At 40.1% G+C, this 25,521-nt stretch overlaps 1 protein-coding gene across 4 annotated transcripts in view; it reads right to left on the bottom strand.

Moving 5' to 3' along the window:
• Window positions 1-16,715, bottom strand: part of LOC135092379 (uncharacterized) — an 80,305-nt gene extending 63,590 nt beyond the window's left edge. For all 4 annotated transcript variants that reach the window (XM_063990836.1, XM_063990835.1, XM_063990838.1 and 1 more), the window contains exons 1-2: window positions 16,608-16,715; window positions 12,529-12,684 (exon numbers count right to left, since the gene is read on the bottom strand). In XM_063990836.1, the coding sequence (XP_063846906.1) occupies window positions 12,529-12,684 (156 nt within the window). In that variant the 5' untranslated portion in view covers window positions 16,608-16,715. The remainder of the gene's footprint in view (window positions 1-12,528; window positions 12,685-16,607) is intronic.
• Between the last annotated feature and the right edge of the window lie 8,806 nt (window positions 16,716-25,521).

Genomic DNA, 25,521 nt, shown 5'->3' with positions numbered 1-25,521 from the left:
TCAGAAGAGCAGTCCGACCTGGAGACATTTGTGGTCCCCTCCCCGGATGTGGACTCCGAGGCTGGTGTAGGAGTCGCCATGATAATTTTGAATTTTTCAGTGAAGTGTGTGTGTGTGTGTGTGTGTGTGTGTGTGTGTGTGTGTGTGTGTGTGTGTGTGTGTGTGTGTGTGTGTGTGTGTGTTATCAGGTGCTTGTAGTTTTGTGTGGAGGAAGAGAGTTTTCATTAGAGGGCAGGCTGTGACTGCTCCCTTGTGTTGTGAAACACAAAGGGAAACGTTCAGTGAGGTCACAGCTTGTTTTAATGATAAGTTCACAGAACCTTCTGATCCAGTGCTTTAGACCTCAGTGGGGAGTAATTTTCGTTTCGGCAGGTGCCTACTTCCTCCTCCTAACTGCAAAAATTATTATTGTCCTAATGTCTTTGATGATGCTGAAGAACGTGCTCCCAATGTTCACCACCCACCAACACCTTGCTGGTTTCTCGAGTATTATAGAGAAGGTCGAAGAAGCTTTATTCACGTTGCTAAGTATCTATGAAAGGAGATAGGAGTGCTCCCTACAAATAGCATTAAGAAATGCCATAAAGGTGTGTCGATCCTGGCTGAATATTTCACGCAGGCGATGATGTTCCTCCATCTACTTTGCTCTTCTGATGAGATCTTTGAATCCCTCAAGCCACAGCGAACATTCAGTTACTGTTAAGGACGTATTTACAAACAGGACCTGTACGAATTATCAGAAGATTACATCCTTCAGTTACGTCCTGATAATGTTCAGCAAGAGGCCAAGATTAGACAGAGGCAATGCTGACAGTTTTTTTTTTTTTTTCTCTCCCAGAGAATGTCAAGATCGCCTTCTTCAGCCATCAATCAATCAACCCCGTTTTTTTGTGAGAATATCTTCCCTTCAGTTTCCGTCTGCAACAAGTTTCCTCTGCATCTTCTGACGAGCCCTCCACTTCATCTTTCGCCAAGCCCTCCACTTCGTGTTCAGTAAAGCCCTCCACTGCATCTTCACCAGCTATATCTTACAGGCTCCTCGTACAAAAGCTCACATTGCAGAAGTCCACACCTTCCCAAACACGAACGATTCCCAAGACCTTAAGCCTCCACAGACACATACTGACAACTTTTCCACGCTTCCTTCTCACTCCCATCAGAAACGTTCCCTGGGGCCTGTTGAGTCCCTAGAAAGATCCCTTTGGGATGATCCCTTCAGATGACGTTATTAATCAAAGGGATTTCTCTACATCCAAAATGGATATGGAGAATTTCTCTACCTAAATTCCCAATCAGTCCTCCTCCAGGAATGATACAAATTCGTCTAGGCCGAGGATTCCTCCTCTTCCGGTCTTTTCAGGAGTTTCAGAAACTCATTTGTGGCTAGCTATCTCCACACAAGCTACTCAATCTCAGCTTTCTGTGGCTGCAAGCAGTGTAGGTCCAAATAACTCTTGCTGTCCAAGAAAGATACATAGTGAGATTGGCAAAGTGAAGCTTTTCTCTGGGGGTAATATTCAAGATTCTGCAGTAGAACTGTCGTGGTTTGTGTGCCTTCTGGAAATAACTCCATGTATTTATCCCTGGGTTTTCTCTCATTTGTATTTGTTTGCAAGAGACAATCCTTGGAGAATCCACTAACTTTAGTCCTGGGTATGTGCGTTCTCTCCAACTCCTATTCCTGGTCAGGGCCACCATGGTGGCACTGCCACCTTTGTTCGCAATGATATTCCCTTTATCCACTTATAGATCGACGTGCCGCTGCAGGTTGTCACTGTTAAGGTTTTTATAAATCGTTTTTAAATCGTTGTACAGTTTGTATTTGCCTCCCAGTGTTTCTATCAAAGAGAATGAACATGACAACCTTTTCGATACTCTTCTTTCCCCTCTTCTTTTATTGGGAGACTTCAATGGTTGTCAATGGTTTTGTCTTCCCGTCTTCCAAATAGGTTCTCCTCCAAGAGCGATACCATACCGTCTTCGTCGAGGAATCCTCCTCCTCCAGTCTTTTCAGGTAGCAGGTAGCTATCCCCACACCGATTGCTCAATACCAGGTTTCTGCACCTACAAGTAATGCAGGACTAGATAAACCTTGCCGCCCAAATAAGATGATTATTTTTTAACTGTCTTCACCCAGGAAAACATGCAGGATATGCCAGATAGTGAACAGGTGTTTAGAGCAGATGAGAATGAGAAGCTGACAGATATTTCCATAACTAGGGAGATAGTGGAACAGGAGATAGATAGGCTAAAAAAGTTCAAGTCACCAGGACCTGATGTAAATATATCCCAGAGTACTTAAGGAATGTAAAGAGATTATTAGTGAGCCGTTAGTTTTTGTCTTTAGGAAATCACTGGAGTCGGGTGAGGTACCAGTAATGTGGAGGCAGGCTAATGTAGTACCCATCTTTAAGAAAGGAGATAAAACTTTAGCGTCTAATTATAGACCTGTCAGCTTAACTTCAGTTGTAGGTAAAATGTTAGAGTCAATAATAGCGAGGAACATTAGGGAACATTTAGACAACCATAACTTGATCAATCAGTCACAGCATGGCTTCACGAAGGGGAAGTCTTGCCTGACAAACTTGTTAAGTTTTTACAGTAGGGTGTACGAGGCAGTAGATAATGGTGATAGTTATGATATCTTATATCTGGACTTTAGTAAAGCATTTGACAAGGTACCCCATCAAAGGCTCCTGAGAAAGGTTAGGGCACACGGGATAGATGGGAAGGTGTTAGTTAGGCTGGATAGGGTCATGGCTTAGTGACAGGCGACAGAGAGTGGTAATAAACGGCTCGAAATCCGAGTGGGGTCATGTAATTAGTGGGGTGCCACAGGGATCAGTATTAGGGCCATTGCTATTTCTAATGTATATCAATGACTTGGATAGTGGAATTAGTAGTGATGTTAGTAAATTTGCGGATGACACAAAGATAGGTAGATTAATTAGGTCAGAATCGGATGCCATCGTCTTGCAGGCAGACTTAGATAGAATGAATGAATGGACGGATAGATGGCAAATGCAATTTAATATCAATAAATGCAAAGTACTTAGCGTAGGTAGAGGAAACCCACACAATAGGTACACATTAGACAACCAAACTCGGGTAGGTACAGGGTACGAGAAAGATTTAGGAGTTATAGTTAGCTCTGAACTCCGTCTAGGGAAACAATGCATAGAAGCCAGAAACAAGGCAAATATGGTACTAGGATTCATTTTTAGGAGTGTTAAAAGTAGAAGGCCGGAAGTAATATTAAAGTTATACTTGGCGCTGGTCAGACCTCATCTAGACTACGCGGTGCAGTTCTGGTCCCCACATTACAGGAAAGATATAGGTCTATTAGAATCAGTACAGAGGAGAATGACTAAAAGGATACAGGGGATGAGGAGTATTCCTTACGAGGCGAGGTTGAAGCTGTTAAATTTCCATTCTTTAGAGAGACGTAGGTTAAGAGGGGACCTGATAGAAGTCTTTAAGTGGTATAAGGGTTATAACAAGGGAGATGTAAGCAAAATTCTTAGGATCAGCAACCAGGGTAGAACAAGAAATAACGGGTTCAAGCTTGAAAAATTTAGGTTTAGGAAGGAGATAGGAAAAAATTGGTTCTCAAATAGAGTGGTAGATGAGTGGAACGGACTCAGTAATCATGTAGTTAGTGCTAGGACACTAGAGAGCTTTAAGAGAAGATTAGACAAGTTTATGGATGAGGATAGCAGATGGAAATAGGTAGGTGTGTTTCATACAGGGACTGCCACGTGTAAGCCTGGTCACTTCTTGCAGCTTCCCTTATTTCTTATGTTTTTATGATATCTAGTCAGGTTGGCAAAGAAAAGCTTCTCTATAGGGTCTCCCAGAAAATCCCCTTGGTTCCTCACTTTATCTCCCGGACTCCTCCATGTGTATAAGTGTCTTGGGTGATGTCTGAAAAACGTATTCATAATCACTTGATCAACTTTCACTTAATCAACTTTCGCACCATTCCACCCACTTGTCTCCCCTTTCGTTTCTCTTTCCTACACCGAAACTTCCCACCACATTTCCACTGTGACATTCTCCCACTTTTGCATTTAGGTACCCTATTTTCTTGGTTTACATTGACCCCTGGCACTATCCACCTGCCTTACTGGTTTCAAATTTTACAATTCTTAGTGACTCCCGTAGTGCGTTATCTGACCTGGAGCATTATACGTCCTCTCTCCCTCCCCCTAATCTTATCTGTTTTAGAGTGGATTCACCTGCTTCAGCACAGATGATATCACATAACATTTTGTTGAGTACCTGCATAAAATACGGGTCACACACGTCTCACTCATGGTTACCTCATGCCACGGGAAAATAGTCCATTTTGTGATGACTGCTTAGTGCCACACTTTCTAGTGGAATGTCCCAATGTGGTGGAGTTGCGGGAGCGATATATTTTGCGTTGCCGCGATGACGATGGGATTTTCCAGATATCGCTGATACTTGGGTTTGTTTAAAACACTATAAAAGAAAACATAAAAAAGGAAATGGGAAGAGTCATAAGAAATTAAGAGAGTATAGTAATATTTTAGTTACTTTAGTTTAATTTAATTTAATTTAATTTAAAGCGAGAAGGTACTGACCCCACTGACTCAGACCACTGTGTCTGTTGTAGCTTATTCCGTACCCAAGACACCGACCCTACTGATTCAGATATCTGGCGTATTTTGTTGTGCCCAAGACACTGACCCTTCTGACCCAGCGTTATTCGTTACGTGTCTTTCTTACTTGCCTCAATGTTTTCCCAGTGTAAAAATATGGTTCTGCCCAATATTATATTACTTATATAATAAATAGAAAAATTGTTAAATGATAATGTATAATTTGTTTAAAAAAACAACTTTTTCCACAAGGGTGGCACTCGATAAGATTTCTTAGTTGGCCGCAACTTGGGTTAGTTATAGTTATAGTTAGCTCTGAACTCCGTCTAGGGAAACAATGCATAGAAGCCAGAAACAAGGCAAATAGGGTACTAGGATTCATTTTTTGGAGTGTTAAAAGTAGAAGGCCAGAAGTAATATTAAAGTTATACTTGGCGCTGGTCAGACCTCATCTAGACTACGCGGTGCAGTTCTGGTCCCCACATTACAGGAAAGATATAGGTCTATTAGAATCAGTACAGAGGAGAATGACTAAAAGGATACAGGGGATGAGGAGTATTCCTTACGAGGCGAGGTTGAAGCTGTTAAATTTCCATTCTTTAGAGAGACGTAGGTTAAGAGGGGACCTGATAGAAGTCTTTAAGTGGTATAAGGGTTATAACAAGGGAGATGTAAGCACAATTCGTAGGATCAGCAACCAGGGTAGAACAAGAAATAACTGGTTCAAGCTTGAAAAATTTAGGTTTAGGAAGGAGATAGGAAAACATTGGTTCTCAAATAGAGTGGTAGATGAGTGGAACGGACTCAGTAATCATGTATTTAGTGCTAGGACACTAGAGAGCTTTAACAGAAGATTAGATAAGTTTATGGATGGGGATAGCAGATGGAAATAGGTAGGTGTGTTTCATACAGGGACTGCCACGTGTAAGCCTGGTCGCTTCTTGCAGCTTCCCTTATTTCTTATGTTTTTATGATATCTAGTCAGGTTGGCAAAGAAAAGCTTCTCTATAGGGTCTCCCAGAAAATCCCCTTGGTTCCTCACTTTATCTCCCGGACTCCTCCATGTGTATAAGTGTCTTGGGTGATGTCTGAAAAACGTATTCATAATCACTTGATCAACTTTCACTTAATCAACTTTCGCACCATTCCACCCACTTGTCTCCCCTTTCGTTTCTCTTTCCTACACCGAAACTTCCCACCACATTTCCACTGTGACATTCTCCCACTTTTGCATTTAGGTACCCTATTCTCTTGGTTTACATTGACCCCTGGCACTATCCACCTGCCTTACCGGTCTCAAATTTTACAATTCTTAGTGACTCCCGGAGTGCGTTATCTGACCTGGAGCATTATACGTCCTCTCTCCCTCCCCCTAATCTTATCTGTTTTAGAGTGGATTCACCTGCTTCAGCACAGATGATATCACATAACATTTTGTTGAGTACCTGCATAAAATACGGGTCACACACGTCTCACTCATGGTTACCTCATGCCACGGGAAAATAGTCCATTTTGTGATGACTGCTTAGTGCCACACTTTCTAGTGGAATGTCCCAATGTGGTGGAGTTGCGGGAGCGATATATTTTGCGTTGCCGCGATGACGATGGGATTTTCCAGATATCGCTGATACTTGGGTTTGTTTAAAACACTATAAAAGAAAACATAAAAAAGGAAATGGGAAGAGTCATAAGAAATTAAGAGAGTATAGTAATATTTTAGTTACTTTAGTTTAATTTAATTGAATTTAATTTAAAGCGTGAAGGTACTGACCCCACTGACTCAGACCACTGTGTCTGTTGTAGCTTATTCCGTACCCAAGACACCGACCCTACTGATTCAGATATCTGGCGTATTTTGTTGTGCCCAAGACACTGACCCTTCTGACCCAGCGTTATTCGTTACGTGTCATTCTTACTTGCCTCAATGTTCTCCCAGTGTAAAAATAAGATTCTGCCCAATATTATATTACTTATAAAATAAATAGAAAAATAGTTAAATGATAATGTATAATTTGTTTAAAAAAACAACTTTTTCCATAAGGGTGGCACTTAATAAGATTTCTTAGTTGGCCGCAACTTAGGGATTTTGTTTCTCGGCATTATAGACTATGACCATGCATTTTTGCCGCCTCCATGGTATTCACCCTGACCCAGACTTGTATCCCTATGATAGAAGAATCTCTTGTGTGGAGGAAACACGTTTCCAGAGACTTACATTTGACAGTCGCCTGACTTGGGTACCCCACCTTCGTTATATTAAGGCAGCATGTATGAAGGTGCTGTTACTCCTTACAGTTCTTTCTAGATTGGAGTACGGTTGTTAAACTCATTTGTCTACTACTGAGGCTCGGTTTCATGTGTTGGATTCGGTGCAACACGCCGGTATTCGCCTGGCAACTGTTGCGTTCTGCTCATCCCCAATCTCTAGGTTACTGGTGGATGCTGGTGTCCTTGCATTGGATTTGCGTCGCCAGTTCTTTTTGTTGAGGTGCTGGTATCGTGTCCAACGTCTTCCTGAATCAGTCTCTTGTATATTAAATTCCCGCGATTAACGTTCTCAGCTATATGTTTCTCGCTTAAGTTTCCCTACACCTTTCGGTTTCAGGGATGCTTCTGTTATGGTGGCATTAAATGTGCCTTCCCTTTCTGTATGTTCCTCTCGATTTCCTAAAGTTTGTTACCAGCAATTTTCCCACGTTTCTGTCTGTGGCGCTATTCCTAATAAGAACTTGCTTCCGGATTGTGACTCTTTTGCACTATTCTTAGAACACTGTTTTGCACATTCTGACTCCGTCCCTGTATTTAGACTCACAATCTGATGCAGGGGTCGGATTTGGTGTTATCATTCTTCATCATTCTGTCAAGGTGCTGGGAACCCCAATGTTGATCCAGGTTTTACAAAAGAGCTGTCTGCCATTATCCTAGCTTTAAGGATTAATTTTGTTCTTCACAACCCATCTTTTACAATTTTTTGCGACTCCCGCAGTTTTCTTTCTGCCATTCAACATTTTAGTTCCTCTTCTCTTCATCCACTTGTTTTACCGGTTCTTGAGTGGCTCTGCTTTTTGCAGCGTCTGGGTGACCACATCAGATTTTGTTGGGTCCTTGCACACGTTGAATTCCGGAGAATGAGAAAGCAGATAGGCTGGCTAAGGAAGCACCAACTGGTAAAACATCCCATCAAGAAAGGAACTAGAGATACTGAGAGAGAAAAAATCTAATATTATAAAGGTTTGACTATGGAAATGGGTCGTCTCCAGAGTTTAAAATCTTTAAAATCCAACTCCATCCCATTTCATGACTTATATTCCAGCATAAGGGTGGCAGTTCATGCCAGTTGGCAGAGCAGATGGGAAGTTTTGGTTGTCACTACGAAGAAGGGGGAGGTTACTTCTCTTACTTCTTCGTTGATGTATGTCCATGTGCGGGAGCGTCGCTCAAAGACTGCACTAGCTCGTCTCCAGACGGGTCAGACGCATCTCACCCATGGTTACCCCGTGTCCTGGGAAACCCAACCATTTTGTAATGACTGATTAGTTCTCCTCACAGTGCGACACTTTCTAGTGCAGTTTCCCACTCTGGTGGAGCTGAGGGAGCGATATCTTCTCCGTTGTCTGAATGGGGGTGGGATTTTCCAGTTGTTGCTGATTCTTAGAGAGAGAGGGCTCTTTTCCTGGGCATGAGGTTCTTAAGTTTGTGAAGAAGGCTGGTCTTTTAAACAAATTTTGACTGTTCTATTTATTTTATATTTGTATCTGCGCCATATGACCGCGATGTTGCGATGTTGCGGTGCCATAAGCTAAATCTATCAATCAATCAATCTATTAATTTTATCAGTAATATAGTATTGGGCAGAACTTTATCCTTGCACTGGGAAAACATGGAGGCAAGTGAGGAAAACACGTAACGAATAACACTGGATCTTGGGGCCTGGGTCAGTATCTTGGGCAGGTAATGAACAACACCAGATACCTGGGTCAATGGGATCAGTGTCTTGGGAAAGGGACGAACAACTGCTAGACACAGTGGTCTGAGTCACTGCGGTCAGTACCCCCTCACTTAAAATCAAACTAATTAATTGAAACATTACTATACCAACCCTCTCATTTTTAGCGATTAAGTTTCTTCCCATTTCCCATTTTTAAGTTTCTTCCCATTTCCTTTTTCAATGTTTTTTTTAGTAGTTTTAACATTTTTACTATACAATTATTTTTTTTTTTTAATATCAGCATTTTAAACTGTTGCTTTAAACTGTTGATTTTAAAGGTTTGTAGCGGTGCCATATTACCGTGATGTTCTGGCGCCCCAACTTTAATTAATTAATCAATCACTCAATCAGTGGTCACAATCCTTTGTGGGATGATGACGCTGTCAACCCTCGTAGTTTTTTTACTTTCCTCTTTATCTCTCTCTCTCTCTCTCTCTCTCTCTCTCTCTCTCTCTCTCTCTCTCTCTCTCTCTCTCTCTCTCTCTCTCTCTCTCTCTCTCTCAGTATGTAAGATAAGAAATTGTGATGAGGCTGCAACATACTTCACTGATGTTTTTACACACCGCTGCTCTTCAGTCCGTCTCCAAGACCTCTGAATGGTTTCCTAAACGTTTTGTTCCCTGGTGGAATGCGGATTGTACAGGCGCTGTTCGAGAAAAGCGTACTGCCTTTTCTCGCCTTTGACAGCATCGTGGAGATATCCACTGCTTGGAGGCTTTTCGACAAGCGCGTGTCCGTGCCCGTCGCACCTTAAAGAGGTCTTGGCAGGATTCTTGGAAGTTATGTCTTCTCCATCACAGTTTACTCTCCAATCACCAAGGTCTTCAATGGGGTCCACAAGATATGTGGGGGGTATTCTACACCTCCACCTGTTGTGTTCCATGACTGAGGGACGGTGACAGATGCTACGACAGTTGCATCTGTCCGACTGCTTGCTGAGCTCTTTGCTAGTGTCTCCAGAAAGGATCCAACTGCACCTATGGCACTTCATCTTTGACGTTGCAAATCGCTTGGCGTCAATTTTGCCTCCCATGGTGGAGAGTCTTATAATGTCCCATTTTTCTTTACGCATAGCTTTTTCCTAGTGCCATGATTCATACCATATTCCTTTTTCGCCCCACATGTTCGATGAAGCTTTTACCTTTTTACTTGACGTCTATAACTTTATTTGGAATATCGGTGATTTTTCATCCTCTTGAGATGTTGTAATTATTCCCATTATAAAGCTTGGAAAAGATCATCAGTTAGCCACTATTAGCGTCCAATTTCCTTTACTTCATGGATTTATATGTTGCTGGCTAGGATGGTAAATGTCACGTTTATGTGGTATTTGGAGAGAGGGACTTGCTTATCACCTGTTCAATATATTTTTAGGAAAATGTGCTGTCTTTGTCCGATGCTCTTTTATCTCTAGTATCTTCTGTATATGAAGCATTCGCCAGTAAGCACTATGATATCACAGTATTTTTTTTATTTGGAGAAAGCGTATGACACATGTTGGTGCCACGGGATTTTACTGTCTGTTCTAGTTCGATCTCCGTGGCCGACTCCCTATTTTTATACAGTAGTTTTTATCTCATCGTTTTTTTTAAGGTTATTGATTGGGGCCGTTCTGTCTGAAGTTCTCTCACTTGAGGTGTGCCACAGGGAAGTATACTCAGTGTTGCCCTTTTTTCTGTAAGTATGAAAAGTGTCACTGATGTGCTTCCAGAAGGAGTTCATGGTAGTTTGTATGTCGATGACTTGTCAATCCCTTTCTGTGGCCCGAATGCCTTTGATTGCGAGGAAGTTGCATTTCGCCTGCAACTCGGGGATTTCGTTTCTCGGCTTCGGAAACTATAGTCTTACATTCATACCACCTTTGTGGTGTTCAGATTTCCATTTATATGACAGAAGAATTTGTGTGGAGGAAACTCGTTTCTTGGGACTTATATTTGACAGGATATGTAGATATCCTAGAGTTGGTTATTGACAATTCCCAGACATTTCTCTCTGTGGCCCTGATATTTATTCTTTATAAGAACAATTTACTAGATTTTGAGCCTCGTGCATTATCCTTGGAACACTATTCCACACATTGACTCAATTCCTGTATTTACGGACGGATCAAAATCCGACAATGAAATCGGATTTGGTGTTCTTTCCTTCCTTTACTCGAGGCGCTAGCCTCCTCGGTGTTGGTTCTCTTTTTATGGCAGGGCTTTCTACAATTATCCAAGCCTTAAGAATTATTTTTAATATTCTCGTCTCATATTTTACTGTTTTTTTTTTTTTTAGCGACTCTCGCACTATTCTTTCCGCTATTCAACATTTTAGCCCTTCTTCCCTTCATCCACTTGTTTTATTGATTTTTTAGTTGCTTTACCTTTTACAGCGTAGAGGCTACCACGTCAAATTTTCCTGGGTCCCTGCAAATTGGAGTTGGAGTTCCGGGGAATGAGAAGACTGGCTAAAGAGTCAGCAACTCGAATTCCTGCTTCCACCCCCATTCTCTTACATGACTTATACTCCAGTATGAGGATGGCAGTTCTTTCATGTTGGCAGGGCAGGTAGGAGGATTTGATTGCCACCACTAAGACGGGTGAGATAACTTAAGTAACTTTCCGTTCATGGACATATGTCCATGTGCAGGAGCGCCGCTGAGACTGCACTGGCCTCTCTCCGGACGGGTCATACACGTCTCACTCACGGTTACCTCACGTCCCGGGAAGTCCATTTTGTGATAACTGTTTATTAGTTACCCTTACAGTGCGACACTTTCTAGTGGAGTGTCCCAGTCTGGTGGAGTTGCAGGAGCGATATCTTTTCCGCTGTCGTGATGAGGAAGAGACCTTCCAGATATCTGAGTCAGCTGGGTCAGTGTCTTGGGCATGTAACGAACAGCGCCAAATATCTGGGTCAGTGGGGTCAGTGTCTTGGGCACGGAACGAACAATGCCAGACACAGTGGTCAGGGTCATTGGCATCAGTACCCTCTAAATTTAAATTGAATGAAATAAAGTAAATAAAGCATTACTATACCAACCCTCTTATTTTTATCACAAACTTTTATATGGCTTTTTCCATTTCCTTTTTTTTTATATTTTCTTTCATAGTGGTCTTTTAACACTTTTACCATACCTATAATATAAGTTTTTAATACCCATATTTTAAAAACTGCAATCTTTGTCACTTTTAAAGGTTTGTAGTGGTGCCATATGACCGTGATGTTGCGGCGAAATATATTAAATCAATCAATCTAAAGACAACTCTCTTCTTTCACACAAAACTAATTACACACACACACCCTTTACTCAAAAATTCAAAATCATCATGGCGATTCCTACACCAGACTAGGAATCCTCATTTGAGGAGGGGACCACAAATGTCGCCAGGTCGGACTGCTCTTCTGGTAACAACCGTAAGTGTCTTGACATTCCCCTTAACTTTTCATTAACTTCTGCAACATTCGCGATCTACGATCTAATTTTCAATCTCTAGAACACCGCCTCTCCTCTACTAAACCTCATCTTTTCCTCACTGAAACACAGGTGTTTGAGGCAACTGACAGTAGCGCCTTTTCTGTTCCCTCCTTTCTCTATCCTCATTTGCAATCTAATGCTGGATGTTGCGTCTATGTCCGCAACCACTTAATCTGCTCTCGTGCCCACACTCTTGAATCTTTCGAATTTTCCACCATCTGGCTACGACTACAGACTCTTTCTCAAACTAAATGTATCTATCTTGTATACCCCTCACCTAGCTCCTCTATCAGAAATGGTAAGGTAGAACATGGCAGAAATAAAACCTGTGAAGCTTGACATTATCATTCTCTCTGAAAAAGCAGAGTACTGAATGTCATGTTTACACTACCTTACCTTAAGTGTTTTTCTTACCAGTACAATTATAACATAAGCCAACTGTTTGAAATTCTCACCACGGCAATGGCTTCGTCATCTCCCTCGACTACCTTCGCCATCGCTTCCAACATGAAGACAGCGAAGTTCTTGTCTGGTATTGTTGGCAAGGGTTTACAACCTTGCCAGCTCAAAACTAGCTGTTCCTTCCCCAACTCATTTTTGCTGGTATTCATCTGTAAAACGAATTAGGCCTAAATTAATAATGATTATGGTATTATGTAAACAATACAAATGTAGCTGGTAAGGAAAATATATTTCAAGATTCGTAGATCACCATTATATGTTTTGAGTCTACAGGGTCAGTGTCTTGGGCACGTAACGAACAACGCCAGATATCTGAATCACTGGGGTCAGTAGCCCCTCGCTAGTTATTATATATATATATATATATATATATATATATATATATATATATATATATATATATATATATATATATATACATCTATCTATCTATCTATCTATCTATCTATCTATCTATCTATATATATATATATATATATATATATATATATATATATATATATATATATATATATATATATATATATATATATATATATATATATATATATATATTTTTTTTTTTTTAAAGTACGAGGGACATTGGCCAAGGGCAACAAAAATCCAATAAAAAAAAAAATGCTCACTGAAATGCCAGTCCCATAAAAGGGTCAAAAACTGATGGGTAAGTGTCTTGAAACCTCCCTCTTGAAGTAATTCAAGTCATAGGAAGGTGGAAATACAGAAGCAGGCAGGGAGTTCCAGAGTTTACCAGAGAAAGGGATGAATGATTGAGATTAATGGTTAACTCTTGCGTTAGAGAGGTGGACAGAATAGGAGTGAGAAAAAAGAAGCGAGGCCGCGGGAGGAGGGGAGGCATGCAGTTAGCAAGATCAGAAGAACAGTTAGCATGAAAATAGCGGTAGAAGACAGCTAGATATGCAACATTGCGGCGGTGAGAGAGGGGCTGAAGACAGTCAGTTAGAGGAGAGGAGTTGATGAGACGAAAAGCTTTTGATTCCACGGTCTAGAAGAGCAGTATGAGTGGAACCCCCCCAGACATGTGAAGCATACTCCATACATGGACGGATAAGGCCGTTGTACAGAATTAGCAGCTGGGGGGGCGTGAGAAAAACTGGCGGAGACGTCTCAGAACACCTAACTTCATAGAAGCTGTTTTAGCTAGAGATGAGATGTGAAGTTTCCAGTTCAGATTATAAGTAAAGGACAGACCGAGGATGTTCAGTGCAGAAGAGGGGGACAGTTGAGTGTCATTGAAGAAGAGGGGATAGTTGTCTGGAAGATTGTGTTGATTTGATAGATGGAGGAATTGAGTTTTTGAGGCATTGAACAATACCAAGTTTGCTCTGCTCCAATCAGAAATTTTAGAAAAATCAGAAGTCAAGCGTTCTGAGGCTTCCCTGAGTGAAATGCTTATCTCCTGAAGGTTTGGATGTCTATGAAAAGACGTGGAAAAGTGTAGGGTGGTATCACCAGCGTAGGAGTGGATAGGACAAGAAGTTTGGTTTAAAAGATTATTAATGAATAATAAGAAGATAGTGAGTGACAGGACAGAAACATGAGGAACACCACTGTCAATAGATTTAGGAGAAGAACAGTGACCGTCTACCACAGCAGCAATAGAACGGTCAGAAAGGAAACTTGAGATGAAGTTACAGAGAGAAGGATAGAAACCGTAGGAGGATAGTTTGGAAATCAAAGTTTTGTGCCAGACTCTATCAAAGGCTTTTGATATGTCCAAGGCAACAGCAAAAGTTTCACCAAAATCTCAAAAAGAGGATGACCAAGACTCAGTAAGGAAAGCCAGAAGATCACCAGTAGAGCGGCCTTGACGGAACCCATACTGGCGATCAGATAGAAGGTTGTGAAGTGATAGATGTTTAAGAATCTTCCTGTTGAGGATAGATTAAAAAAACTTTAGATAGGCTGGACATTAAAGCAATAGGATGGTAGTTTGAGGGATTAGAACCGTCACCCTTTTTAGGAACAGGCTGAATGTAGACAAACTTCCAGCAAGAAGGAAAGGTAGATGTTGACAGACAGAGCTGAAAGAGTTTGACTAGGCAAGGTGCAAGCACGGAGGCACAGTTTCGGAGAACAATAGGAGGAACCCCCATCAGGTCCATAAGCCTTCCGAGGGTTTAGGCCAGCGAGGGCATGGAAAACATCATTGCAAAGAATTTTAATAGGTAGCATGAAATAGTCAGAGGGTGGAGGAGATGGAGGAATAAGCCCAGAATCGTCCAAGGTAGAGTTTTTAGCTAAGGTTTGAGCGAAGAGTTCAGTTTTAGAAATAGATGTGATAGCCATCTGGTGCCATCTGGTTGAAATAAAGGAGGGAAAGAAGAAGAAGCAAAGTTATTGGAGATATTTTTGGCTAGATGCCAGAAGTCACGAGGGGAGTTAGATGTTGAAGGAGTTTTTGGCTAGTTGGAGAACAGACTCCGGGCAGAAATATAAAGTAAATGAGGTTCTGGTGATGGAAGGCTTAAGTACCTTTTGTGGGCCACCTCTCTATCATGTATAGCACGAGAACAAGCTGTGTTAAACCAAGGTTTAGAAGGTTTAGGTCGAGAAAAAGAGTGAGGAATGTACGCCTCCATGCCAGACAGTATCACCTCTGTTATGCGCTCAGCACACCAAGACTGGTCTCCGACACGGAAGCAGTAGTCATTCCAAGGAAAATCAGCAAAATACCTCCTCAGGTCCCCCCACCTAGCAGAGGCAAAACGCCAGAGGCACCTTCACGTAGGGGGATCCTGAGGAGGGATTGGAGCGATAGGACAAGATAGAGATAAGAAATTTTGATCGGAGGAGCCCAACGGAGAAGAAAGGGTGACAGCATAAGCAGGATTAGAGGTCAGGAAAAGGTCAAGAATGTTGGGCGTATCTCCAAGACGGTCAGGAATACGAGTAGGGTGTTGCACCAATTGCTCTAGGTCGTGGAGGATAGCAAAGTTGAAGGCTAGTTCACCAGGATGGTCAGTGAAGGGAGAGGAAAGCCAAAGCTGGTGGTGAACATTTAAGTCTCTAATAATGGAGATCTCTGCAAAAGGGACGAGGGTCAGAATGTGCTCCACTTTGGAAGTTAAGTAGTCAAAGAATTTCTTATAGTCAGAGGAGTTAGGTGAAAGGTATACAGCACAGATAAATTTAGTTTGAGAGTGACTCTGTCGTCGTAGCCAGATGGTGAAAAACTCGGAAGATTCAAGAGCGTGGGCACGAGAGCAGGTTAAGTCATTGCGCACATAAACGCAGCATCCAGCTTTGGATCGAAAATGAGGATAGAGAAAGTAGGAGGGAACAGAAAAGGGGCTACTGTCAGTTGCCTCAGACACCTGAGTTTCAGTGAGGAAAAGAAGATGAGGTTTAGAAGAGGAGAGGTGGTGTTCTACAGATTGAAAATTAGATCTTAGACCGCGAATGTTGCGGAAGTTAATGAAGAAAAAGTTGAGGGGGATGTCAAGACACTTAGGGTCGTCGACAGAAAGGCAGTCCGATCTGGAGACATTTATGGTCCCCTCCCCAGATGGGGACTCCGAGGCTGGTATAGGAGTTGCCATGATAATTTTGAAATTTTTGAGTGTAGGGTGTGTGTGTTATTAGGTGCTTGTAGTTTTGTGTGGAGGAAGAGAGTTGTCTTTCGAGGGCAGGCTGTGACTGCCCCCTTGTCTTGTGAGAGACAAAGGTAAACGTTCAGTGAGGTCACAGCTGGGTTTAATGATAAGTTCACAGCATCCCCTGAACAGTGCTTTAGACCTGACTGGGAGTAATTATCGTTTCGGCAGGTGTCTACTGCCTCCTCCAGTAGGCACAACCGTCTCATCTTTAGCAATTAAGTGTTTGTTATGATTCTTTCCATATATATATATATATATATATATATATATATATATATATATATATATATATATATATATATATATATATATATATATATATATATATATGACTATCTCTTAAACGGCACAGCATCACCACAAGCTCACTGTCCAGGCACACAGTTCCCCAGCTGGGTGAGACGCAACAACGCGGGACAGACATAAAGCGAACACAAGCCAGTGGAGCTTACCGCAGACACTTCTATCGCAGTCCGTCTCTGACTGACTGCGGTGGATTAGGGCGCTCAAGTGACTGCCAGATTTTAGTGTAGAGTAGCCTATCAGCGTGTAGATATTGCCATCGTACAGCGCTGTTGACAACTAGTCTGTTATTAGAGCTGTGGCTTGTCAGTCGTCACTAGTGGAATTAGTAGTGATTTGCGGTTGACACAAAGATAGGTAGATTAATTAGGTCAGAATCGGATGCCATTGCCTTACAGGCAAATTTAGATAGGATGAATGAATGGACGGACAGATGGCAAGTGCAGTTTAATATCAACAAATGCAAAGTACTTAGCGTAGGTAGAGAAAACACACAGTAGGTACTCATTAAACAACGAAACTCTGGTAGGTACAGGATACGAGAAAGCCTGTTAAAAAAAAGCTGTTAAAAGCTGTTAAAGCTGTTAAAAAGCTGTTAAATCTATATTCTTTAGAGACGTATGTTAAGAGGAGACCTGATAGAAGTCTTTAAGTGGTATAAGGGTTATAACAAGGGGGATGTAAGCAAAATTCTTAGGAGCAGCAACCAGGATAGAACAAGGATAGAAACGGGTTCAAGCTTGAAAAATTTAGGTTTAAGAAGGAGACAGGAAGAAACTGGTTCTCAGATAGAGTGAAAGATGAGTGGAACGGACTCGGTAATCATGTTGTTAGTGCTGCGACATTAGGGAGCTTTAAGAGATTAGACGGGTTTATGGATTGGGATAATAGATGGAAATAGGTAGGTATATTTCTACGTATAAGCCTGGTCGCTTCTTGCAGCTTCCCTTATTTCTTGTTCTTATGTTAATCAATCCGCTCAGGGATATCATTAAATGTACAAGTGTTTTCTCTCTCTCTCTCTCTCTCTCTCTCTCTCTCTCTCTCTCTCTCTCTCTCTCTCTCTCTCTCTCTCTCTCTCTCTCTCTCTCTCTCACTCACTCACTCTCTCTCTCTCTCTCTCTCTCTCTCTCTCTCTCTCTCTCTCTCTCTCTCTCTCTCTCTCTCTCTCTCTCTCTCTCTCTGTCTGCTATAGTAAAGGTAGATATATAAGCTATTATTTCATGAGATTGAGCTGCTCGTCTCATAAGGTCTTTTCAGAGTTGGTACTTAAAATATTCCTTCATGAAAGAAAACACTATAATATTGTATAAGGATGTGGTTGCAAGTGCCTCTGTGGTGCCTTGCCGCACATCTGTAGATTTGTGGGTTTAATTATTTGGTTAGACATGGGGCAGCTGGTCAACATTTGACGTAGGTGTTCATCTTTCAAATCAGTTATAAAGTGACGGCTATCGCACAGCGTGGCAACATTTGATCAAGGTCATTTCACCCCTCCTGTCTGGCTAACGGGAACTTATTTAAAAAAATCACCTATTTGGCAATTTACTCCGTGAGCCATCAGCGGGGCATTGCAGATTAACGGTCAGTGATCTGTGTGTCGTGGGTAGTGACATTGTCTTGGAGACGATGCAATCACAAATCACTCAAGACAAAATCAGTCGTATTTACGCCTTACATAAGGCCGGAATTGGCGCAAATGTTATTCAACAACAGACTGGTGTGCTCAAAGTACTGTTGAACGCTGGCTGCAGCGATGCCGGGTCGCCAAAAATTATGCAGTACCAGCCCACTTATCAAAACCTGGTTGGCCTAAAAAAAAGTAAATAAAAGGACTAACTGTGTTGAAGTGTGACTTTAGTATTAGACCTGTAAGTACAGCACGTGAGCTAAAGAAAATAATCCAGGTCTATTGGGTAATGTGTCTCGCAGGACAGTATCACGTTACCGTAGAAAAGAGCTTGATCTCCCTTCCCGCACTCCCGCGAGGAAACCTTTGCTCACTTTTCACTTTTCACGCACATTGAAAACAGGCTCAGTTTTGCCAAGAAATACATTTAGTGGCCCATAGAGAAAATACATTGTGTACTGTGTAGTGATGAAAGTGTTTTCACAGTATCTGGGACACAGTTTGCAAGAGTGCGTAGACCAAAAGGATCTGACCGGTACGACCCAAAATACACGGTAAAAACGGCAAAACATCCAGATTCAGTTATGGTTTGGGGAGCATTTACATACTTTGGTGTTGGCAATTTGGTCTTTTTTGAAAAGAGAGTCAGTGAACAGCGAACAGTACTTAGAACGGTTATATGACAATTTAGAGGAGTGTTATGTGAAGTGCAAAGCAGAATGTTTCATGCAGGATGGGGCTCCCTGCCACATGAGCAAACAAGTAGAGTGGTTGAACAATTGTGACTTGGATTACATCAAGGATTGGCCTGCCAACAGTTCTGATCTTAATCCTATCGAGAACTTGTGGTCTTTTCTGAAAAATTAGATCAAGAAAGAGGACACTAGTTCACTGCCGAAACTGAAAGCTGCACTGCAACGAGTGTGGGAAAGTCTTCCACAAGATAAACTGCAAGGCCTTGTTGACTCCTCGTCCTCGTCGTCTACAGGAAGTCATGAAGAAGAAGGGAAATAAAACACGATATTAACACTGTGATGAGTAAAATACATTTTATTGTTATTTTGTTACTGATGGGATGGTTACCACGAACCGCCGGCATTATTATTGTATACAATCCGCCACTATTTATGGCCTCGCCTGTATTTGATGAATGGGTACGTGGGGAAAAGATATGCAACACGGTGTTATTCCAGTCATGCGCCCCGAGGTAGTAAGTTTTGACCTGCCACAAGCTACAGGAAAAGTGACGATGAGCACCGAACCAACGCTTGACATGCTTCTTTATATATATATATATATATATATATATATATATATATATATATATATATATATATATATATATATATATATATATATATATATATATATATATATATATATATATATATTACAAAAATATTTTTCCAAATTGACAAAAAAAATAATGAGGCAATTAAAACTCACCTTGTCAGTACATTATTATTATTATTATTATTAGTAGTAGTAGTAGTAGTAGTAGTAGTACTAGTAGTAGTAGTAGTAGTAGTAGTAGTAGTATCATCATTATTATTATTATTATTATTATCATTATTATTGTTATTTTTTATTTTATTTATTTATTTTATTTTTTTAATGGGATGCAGCAGTCCAAAGAATTTACATCTTTGCATCAATTGTTGTTTCAAATTTTACTGTTGATATAGTATACTATTATATACTAAAATAAAAGGATTCAAAATACTATCACCATTGATGCATCACAAGAATGTATTATTAAATGCAAGAAAATATAAGTATATTATATAAAGATTAAAAACAGAAAAATATCTTAATTACTTAAGTATGTGAAAACAAAAGATTAATTTCCTGCACAGAAGCTCCTTGGCTTGAAACTGTTATAGCCTTGCTGTTTCATTACAGTACTACAAACAATATCTTCACCTTTCATCAGATGCAACGCCTGTGTTCTACATAAAACCATAATATATATATATATATATATATATATATATATATATATATATATATATATATATATATATATATATATATATATATATATATATATATATATAAAGTAGCTGTCATATATTTCTTTCCAGGCTGTTGGCTGTTGTTCCTTTTCTATGACAACTTTTCGCACTCCTCTTATTGTCCAAGGTACCTCCTAGGGAATTGGACTGCTTTAACTCTTTTATTGTTGTGCCACTTATCTCACATGTCTTCTCAGTCTCTGCTAACGGTCCTTGTTCCTCCTTACAATGCATGGGTATGAAAGTGAAACTGCTCTATTGAACTCTATCCTCAAGATCTCTTCTGGCAGCATCTATCATAGTGAGTTGCTCTTGCTCTCCTTCCCTTTGGTGTTACACACATACACACACACACACACACACACACACACACACACACACACACACACACACACGTGTTTTCTCCGAAAACGGATGATCATGCGTGTGTTGAATGTGTTCTTATTGCTGAAAAAAAGGGGGTGGGTTGACCTCATGATAAAAAACAAACCAGTTAGGAGACAGAGCGTAGCATCGATATAAGAGGGTTTTTATAGCATTAATCTAGAACGATCGAGGGATGAAAGATAAATAATTAATACCCAAATCTGTGAAAGTTGGTCTGCGGTAAACTGCAGTATGTAGATGGTTGTTATTACGAGTCACAAATGCATCCAGAAACGGGATAAAATCATTGTTTTCCGTGTCACACGTTAATTCAAAATTAGGGTGTTTGGAGTTTAAATACATAACTTAGAGATTTAGGGATGTGTTGAGAGTGTGTAAATAGAAGAAAGGGGTCATTAACATATCTTCTGTAAAACATAGATTTAAATTCACTTGGGACATTCGTTTAACCACTTGGTTTCATGATGACAAAAAAGCATTAACAAGAGTGGGGCCAAGGCAAGGACCCATAGCCACACCGTCAACTTGGACATATAGTTTATTGTTGAAAAAGAAGGGAGAGTCTTTAATTGCCAATGCTAATTTTTTTTCTATTATAATTAAGGTGTCATGGTTCATAAATAGTTCACCACAAATGATTTGAATGGTTTCATCAAGGGGAATATTAGTGAAAAGTGACAATATCAAAACTAGCCATGGCAGTATTATGAGCTTCTAATTTATTCATTTCTTTAACGAAATCATGAGATTTTTTTTAAGTTAAACTTATTTGACGTTAGTGGTTTTAGTATGGGCATGAAATATTTAGCTAATTAATAATTAAGTGTGTTAATGGTGCTGAGAATGGGTCTAATAGGGTTGCCGACTTTGTGAGTTTTCGGAAGGCCATAAATGATGCCTGCAGACGAGCCAATCGTGAAAAGGTGGTTAAAAATATCTTTAGTGATAACCTTCAGTTTAAGATGTCTCAGAAGCCTAGTTAGCTTGTCTTCAAATTTGGTAATGTAATGGAAAGATTATCATTAAATAATTCAAACTTAGAAGAATCACTTAAAATTTATTAAACTTCCATGCGGTAATCTTTTTTATTCATAACAACTGTGCCACGGCACTTGTCTGGTTTAGCGATAATAATGAAGTCATCGGATTTTAATTTAATTAGAGAATCATACAGAGCTTGTGGTAATTTCAGTAAAGAACGTTTAACTGTGTTGAAATCAGGAATGAGAAGTGAGCAACTGAAGAGATGTCCTTAATTAAAATTCCCCATTCCTTGGGGTTATATGGCGGGTATTTAAATGTACTGATGAAATGTTCAAAGGCAAGGAAAAGACTCACGAAGTTAATTCACTGCTTACCTCATCTATAACTCGGAACCTGTTCTACTCTCTCTCTCTCTCTCTCTCTCTCTCTCTCTCTCTCTCTCTCTCTCTCTCTCTCTCTCTCTCTCTCTCTCTCTCTCTCTCTCTCTCTCTCTCTCTCTCTCTCTCATATATATATATATATATATATATATATATATATATATATATATATATATATATATATATATATATATATATATATATATATATATATATATATATATATATATATATCAGGATTGGCATATAAAAAAAAAACACTTTTTTTTTTACATTATACATATCAAAATTCATTCTATATCATATTGATAAATAAACTCTATATATGTACATATACATAAAAAAATGTAAAAGTAATCAAGCCTGACCCGTTAATTTCCTGTACTCGTACAATACAAGTTAACACAGGCTTTGTGCAACCGGACCAATCTGTATCAGCATAACCTAAACAAGTGCCTGTTCTTCAGTAACAGAACGGGTCAAAATCTTTCGAGATCTAACTTCCCTAGTGACTTCTGGCACCTAGCCAAAAAATCTCCAATAACGTTGCTTCTTCATCTTCCTCTCTTTTATTTCAAACAGATGGCACCACTGCCATCTCATCTACTTCTAAAGCTGAACTCTTTTCTCATACCTTTGTTAAAAACTCTACTTTGGATGATTCAGGATTTGTTGCTCCCTGTCCTCCACCCTCCAACTACTTCATGCAACCCATTAAAATCCTTCGCAGTGGTTTTCCTTGCCTTCGCTGGCCTAAACCCTCGGACCTGATGGGGTCCCTCCTATTGTTATCCGAAACTGTACCTCCATGTTTGCACCTTGCCTAGTCAAATTCTTTCAACTCTGTTTGTCAACATCTACCTTTCCTTGTTTGCTTGAAGTTCGCCTACATTCAGCCTGTTCCTAAAAAGGGTGAGCGTTCAAATCCCTCAAACTATCGCCCAATTGCTTTGATTTCCTACCTATATAAAGTTTTAAGTCTATCCTCAACAGGAAGATTCTTTAACATCCATCACTTCACAACCTTCTCTCTGATCTCCATTATGGGTTACGTGGTGATCTGGCTTTCCTTACTGAGTCTTGGTCATCTTCCTTTAGGGATTTTGGTGAAACTTTTGCTGTTGGCTCAGGCATATCAAAAGCTTCTAATGGAGTTTCGCACAAAGCTTTGATTTCCAAACTATCCTCCTACGGTTTCTATCCTTCTCTCTATAACCTCATTCCAACTTTTCTTTCTGACCGTTCTTTTGCTACTCTGGTAGACAATCACTGTTCTTCTAAATCAACTAATAGTGGTGTTCCTCAGGGTTCTGTCCTGTCACCCACTCTCTTCTCATTATTCATCAATGATCTTCTAAACCAAACTTCTTGTCCTATTCACTCTTACGCTTATGATACCACCCTGCACTTTTCCACGTCTTTTCGTAGTCGTCCAATCTTTCAGGAAGTAAATATTTCTCGCAGGGAAACCACAGAACGCCTCACTTCTGATATCTCTAAAATTTCTGATTGGGGCAGAGCAAACCTAGTATTATCCAATGCCTCAAAAACTCAATTCCTTCATCTATCAACTCAATACAACCTTCCAGATAACTATCCCTTCTTCAGTGACACTCCACTGCCCCCTCTTCTACAATGAACATCCTCGGTCTGTCCTTTATTTATAATCTAAACTGGAAACTTCACATGTCATCTCTAGCTGAAATAATTTCTATGAAGTTAAGGATTCTGAATCGTCTCCGCCAGTTTTCTCACCCCCCAGCTGCTAACTCTGTACAGGGGCCTTATAGGAAGCCATTCACGAAGGATCGAGTATGCTTCACATGTCTTGGGGAGCTCCACTCACCGTTTTTCTCGACAGGGTGGAATGAAAAGCATTTCAGGCTATCACCTCATCTCCTCTAACTGACTGTCTTCAGACTCTCTCTCTAATCGCCGCAGTGTTGGATCTCTTGCTGTCTCCTATCGCTATTTTCATGCTAACTGCTCTTCTGAACTTGCTAACTGCATGCCTCTCCTCCTCCCGCGGCCTCGCTGCACAAGACTTTCTTCTTTCTCTCATCCCTATTCTGTCCACCTCTCTAATGAAAGGGTTAACCAATATTTTCAATCATTCATCCCTTTCTTTAGTAAACTCCTTTCCTGCTTTTGTATTTCCTTATTCCTATGATTTGAACTCTTTCAAGAGAGGTTTCAAGATAATTCTTTAGTTTTTGTTCACCGCTTTTGACTTATAGGGATTGGCACCTCAGTGGGCCTTTTTTTTTTTTGTCATATTTTTGTTGCTTTTGGCTAATGCCCCTCCTACATAAGAAAAAACACATAGCATCTTTTGTTTCACTCTAAACTACTTTTTAATTGCTTATGTAAACTGATTTACATATAAATAAGAAGAATAAACAAAATAATAATAAAATCCCCCAAAAATAATAAATACCCCCCCAAAAAAAAATAATAATAAAACCCAACGGGCGATTCTAAAAAAAAACTGAGTTTTTCCAACCCTGATATATATATATATATATATATATATATATATATATATATATATATATATATATATATATATATATATATATATATATATATATATATATATATATATATATATATATATATACCCCATAGGTAGGTAAGGTAGGAATAGGTAGAATTTTTGTTCATGTAGTGTAGGAACTTCCATTGTGGAAATTTCCATTGTTTTACATCTGTTGAGAAGTCGCCACCTAACACAGACTCATCACGAGGACCTGGTGTTATGTCTAGGTCCGCTGGCTTTTGCCGGCAGCACCTTCCCGAGGATTGAGTAGCGGGCTGGGCGTGAGGCAGGAGTGCTACCAAGCAAGCCTGCCGGAGGGTTTCCGTTGAACTCAGAGCTATGAGTGTGTGCACAAACTCTAAACAAACTCTAAAACTAAGTGAAGTGATGTCACTGTTTAACTGATAATAAAACACAGTGACATATTCGTAATTAATTCGGTGCGATTAATTCTTTAAACTCTCCACTTAAGTGCTTCTTTACCTCCGCCCTACCGCCCACGGCACTCCACAGCAACACATACGGTGCCTACAAACTTAGTTTTGTACGGAGTAATCTACTGCAAAAAGATTGAGCCCCCTGCCTACAAGAGGTGAGGACTTGGGAAACTACTTATGTACGCGGATAACGAGCTGTCGAGTGAGGGCCGCCAGGGTTAGGGTTACCAATCGGATTTACTTGATCGTACCAAATCGGGCCAACAAAACATACCAAATCCAGACAAAACATACCCAATGGAAAGTGAACAAGATAAATAAATAAATAGATAAATAAATATATATATATATATATATATATATATATATATATATATATATATATATATATATATATATATATATATATATATATATATATAGAGAGAGAGAGAGAGAGAGAGAGAGAGAGAGAGAGAGAGAGAGAGAGAGAGAGAGAGAGAGAGAGAGAGAGAGAGAGAGAGAGAGAGAGAGAGAGAGAGAGAATTTGTTGCACACACACACACACACACACACACACACACACACACACACACACACACACACACACACACACACATCTTCAAATATTACATTTACGTCAAATGCATGAGTAGAAACAAGGTTAGTGCAAAGGGACTTTGAGCCAAAAAAAAACAAACAAAAAAAACGA

The sequence above is a fragment of the Scylla paramamosain genome, chromosome 40, assembly GCF_035594125.1.
Source record: "Scylla paramamosain isolate STU-SP2022 chromosome 40, ASM3559412v1, whole genome shotgun sequence".
Lineage (NCBI taxonomy): Eukaryota > Metazoa > Arthropoda > Malacostraca > Decapoda > Portunidae > Scylla > Scylla paramamosain.
Note: the sequence above shows the minus strand (reverse complement) of the source record. Positions and strands in the feature narration are given on the sequence as shown.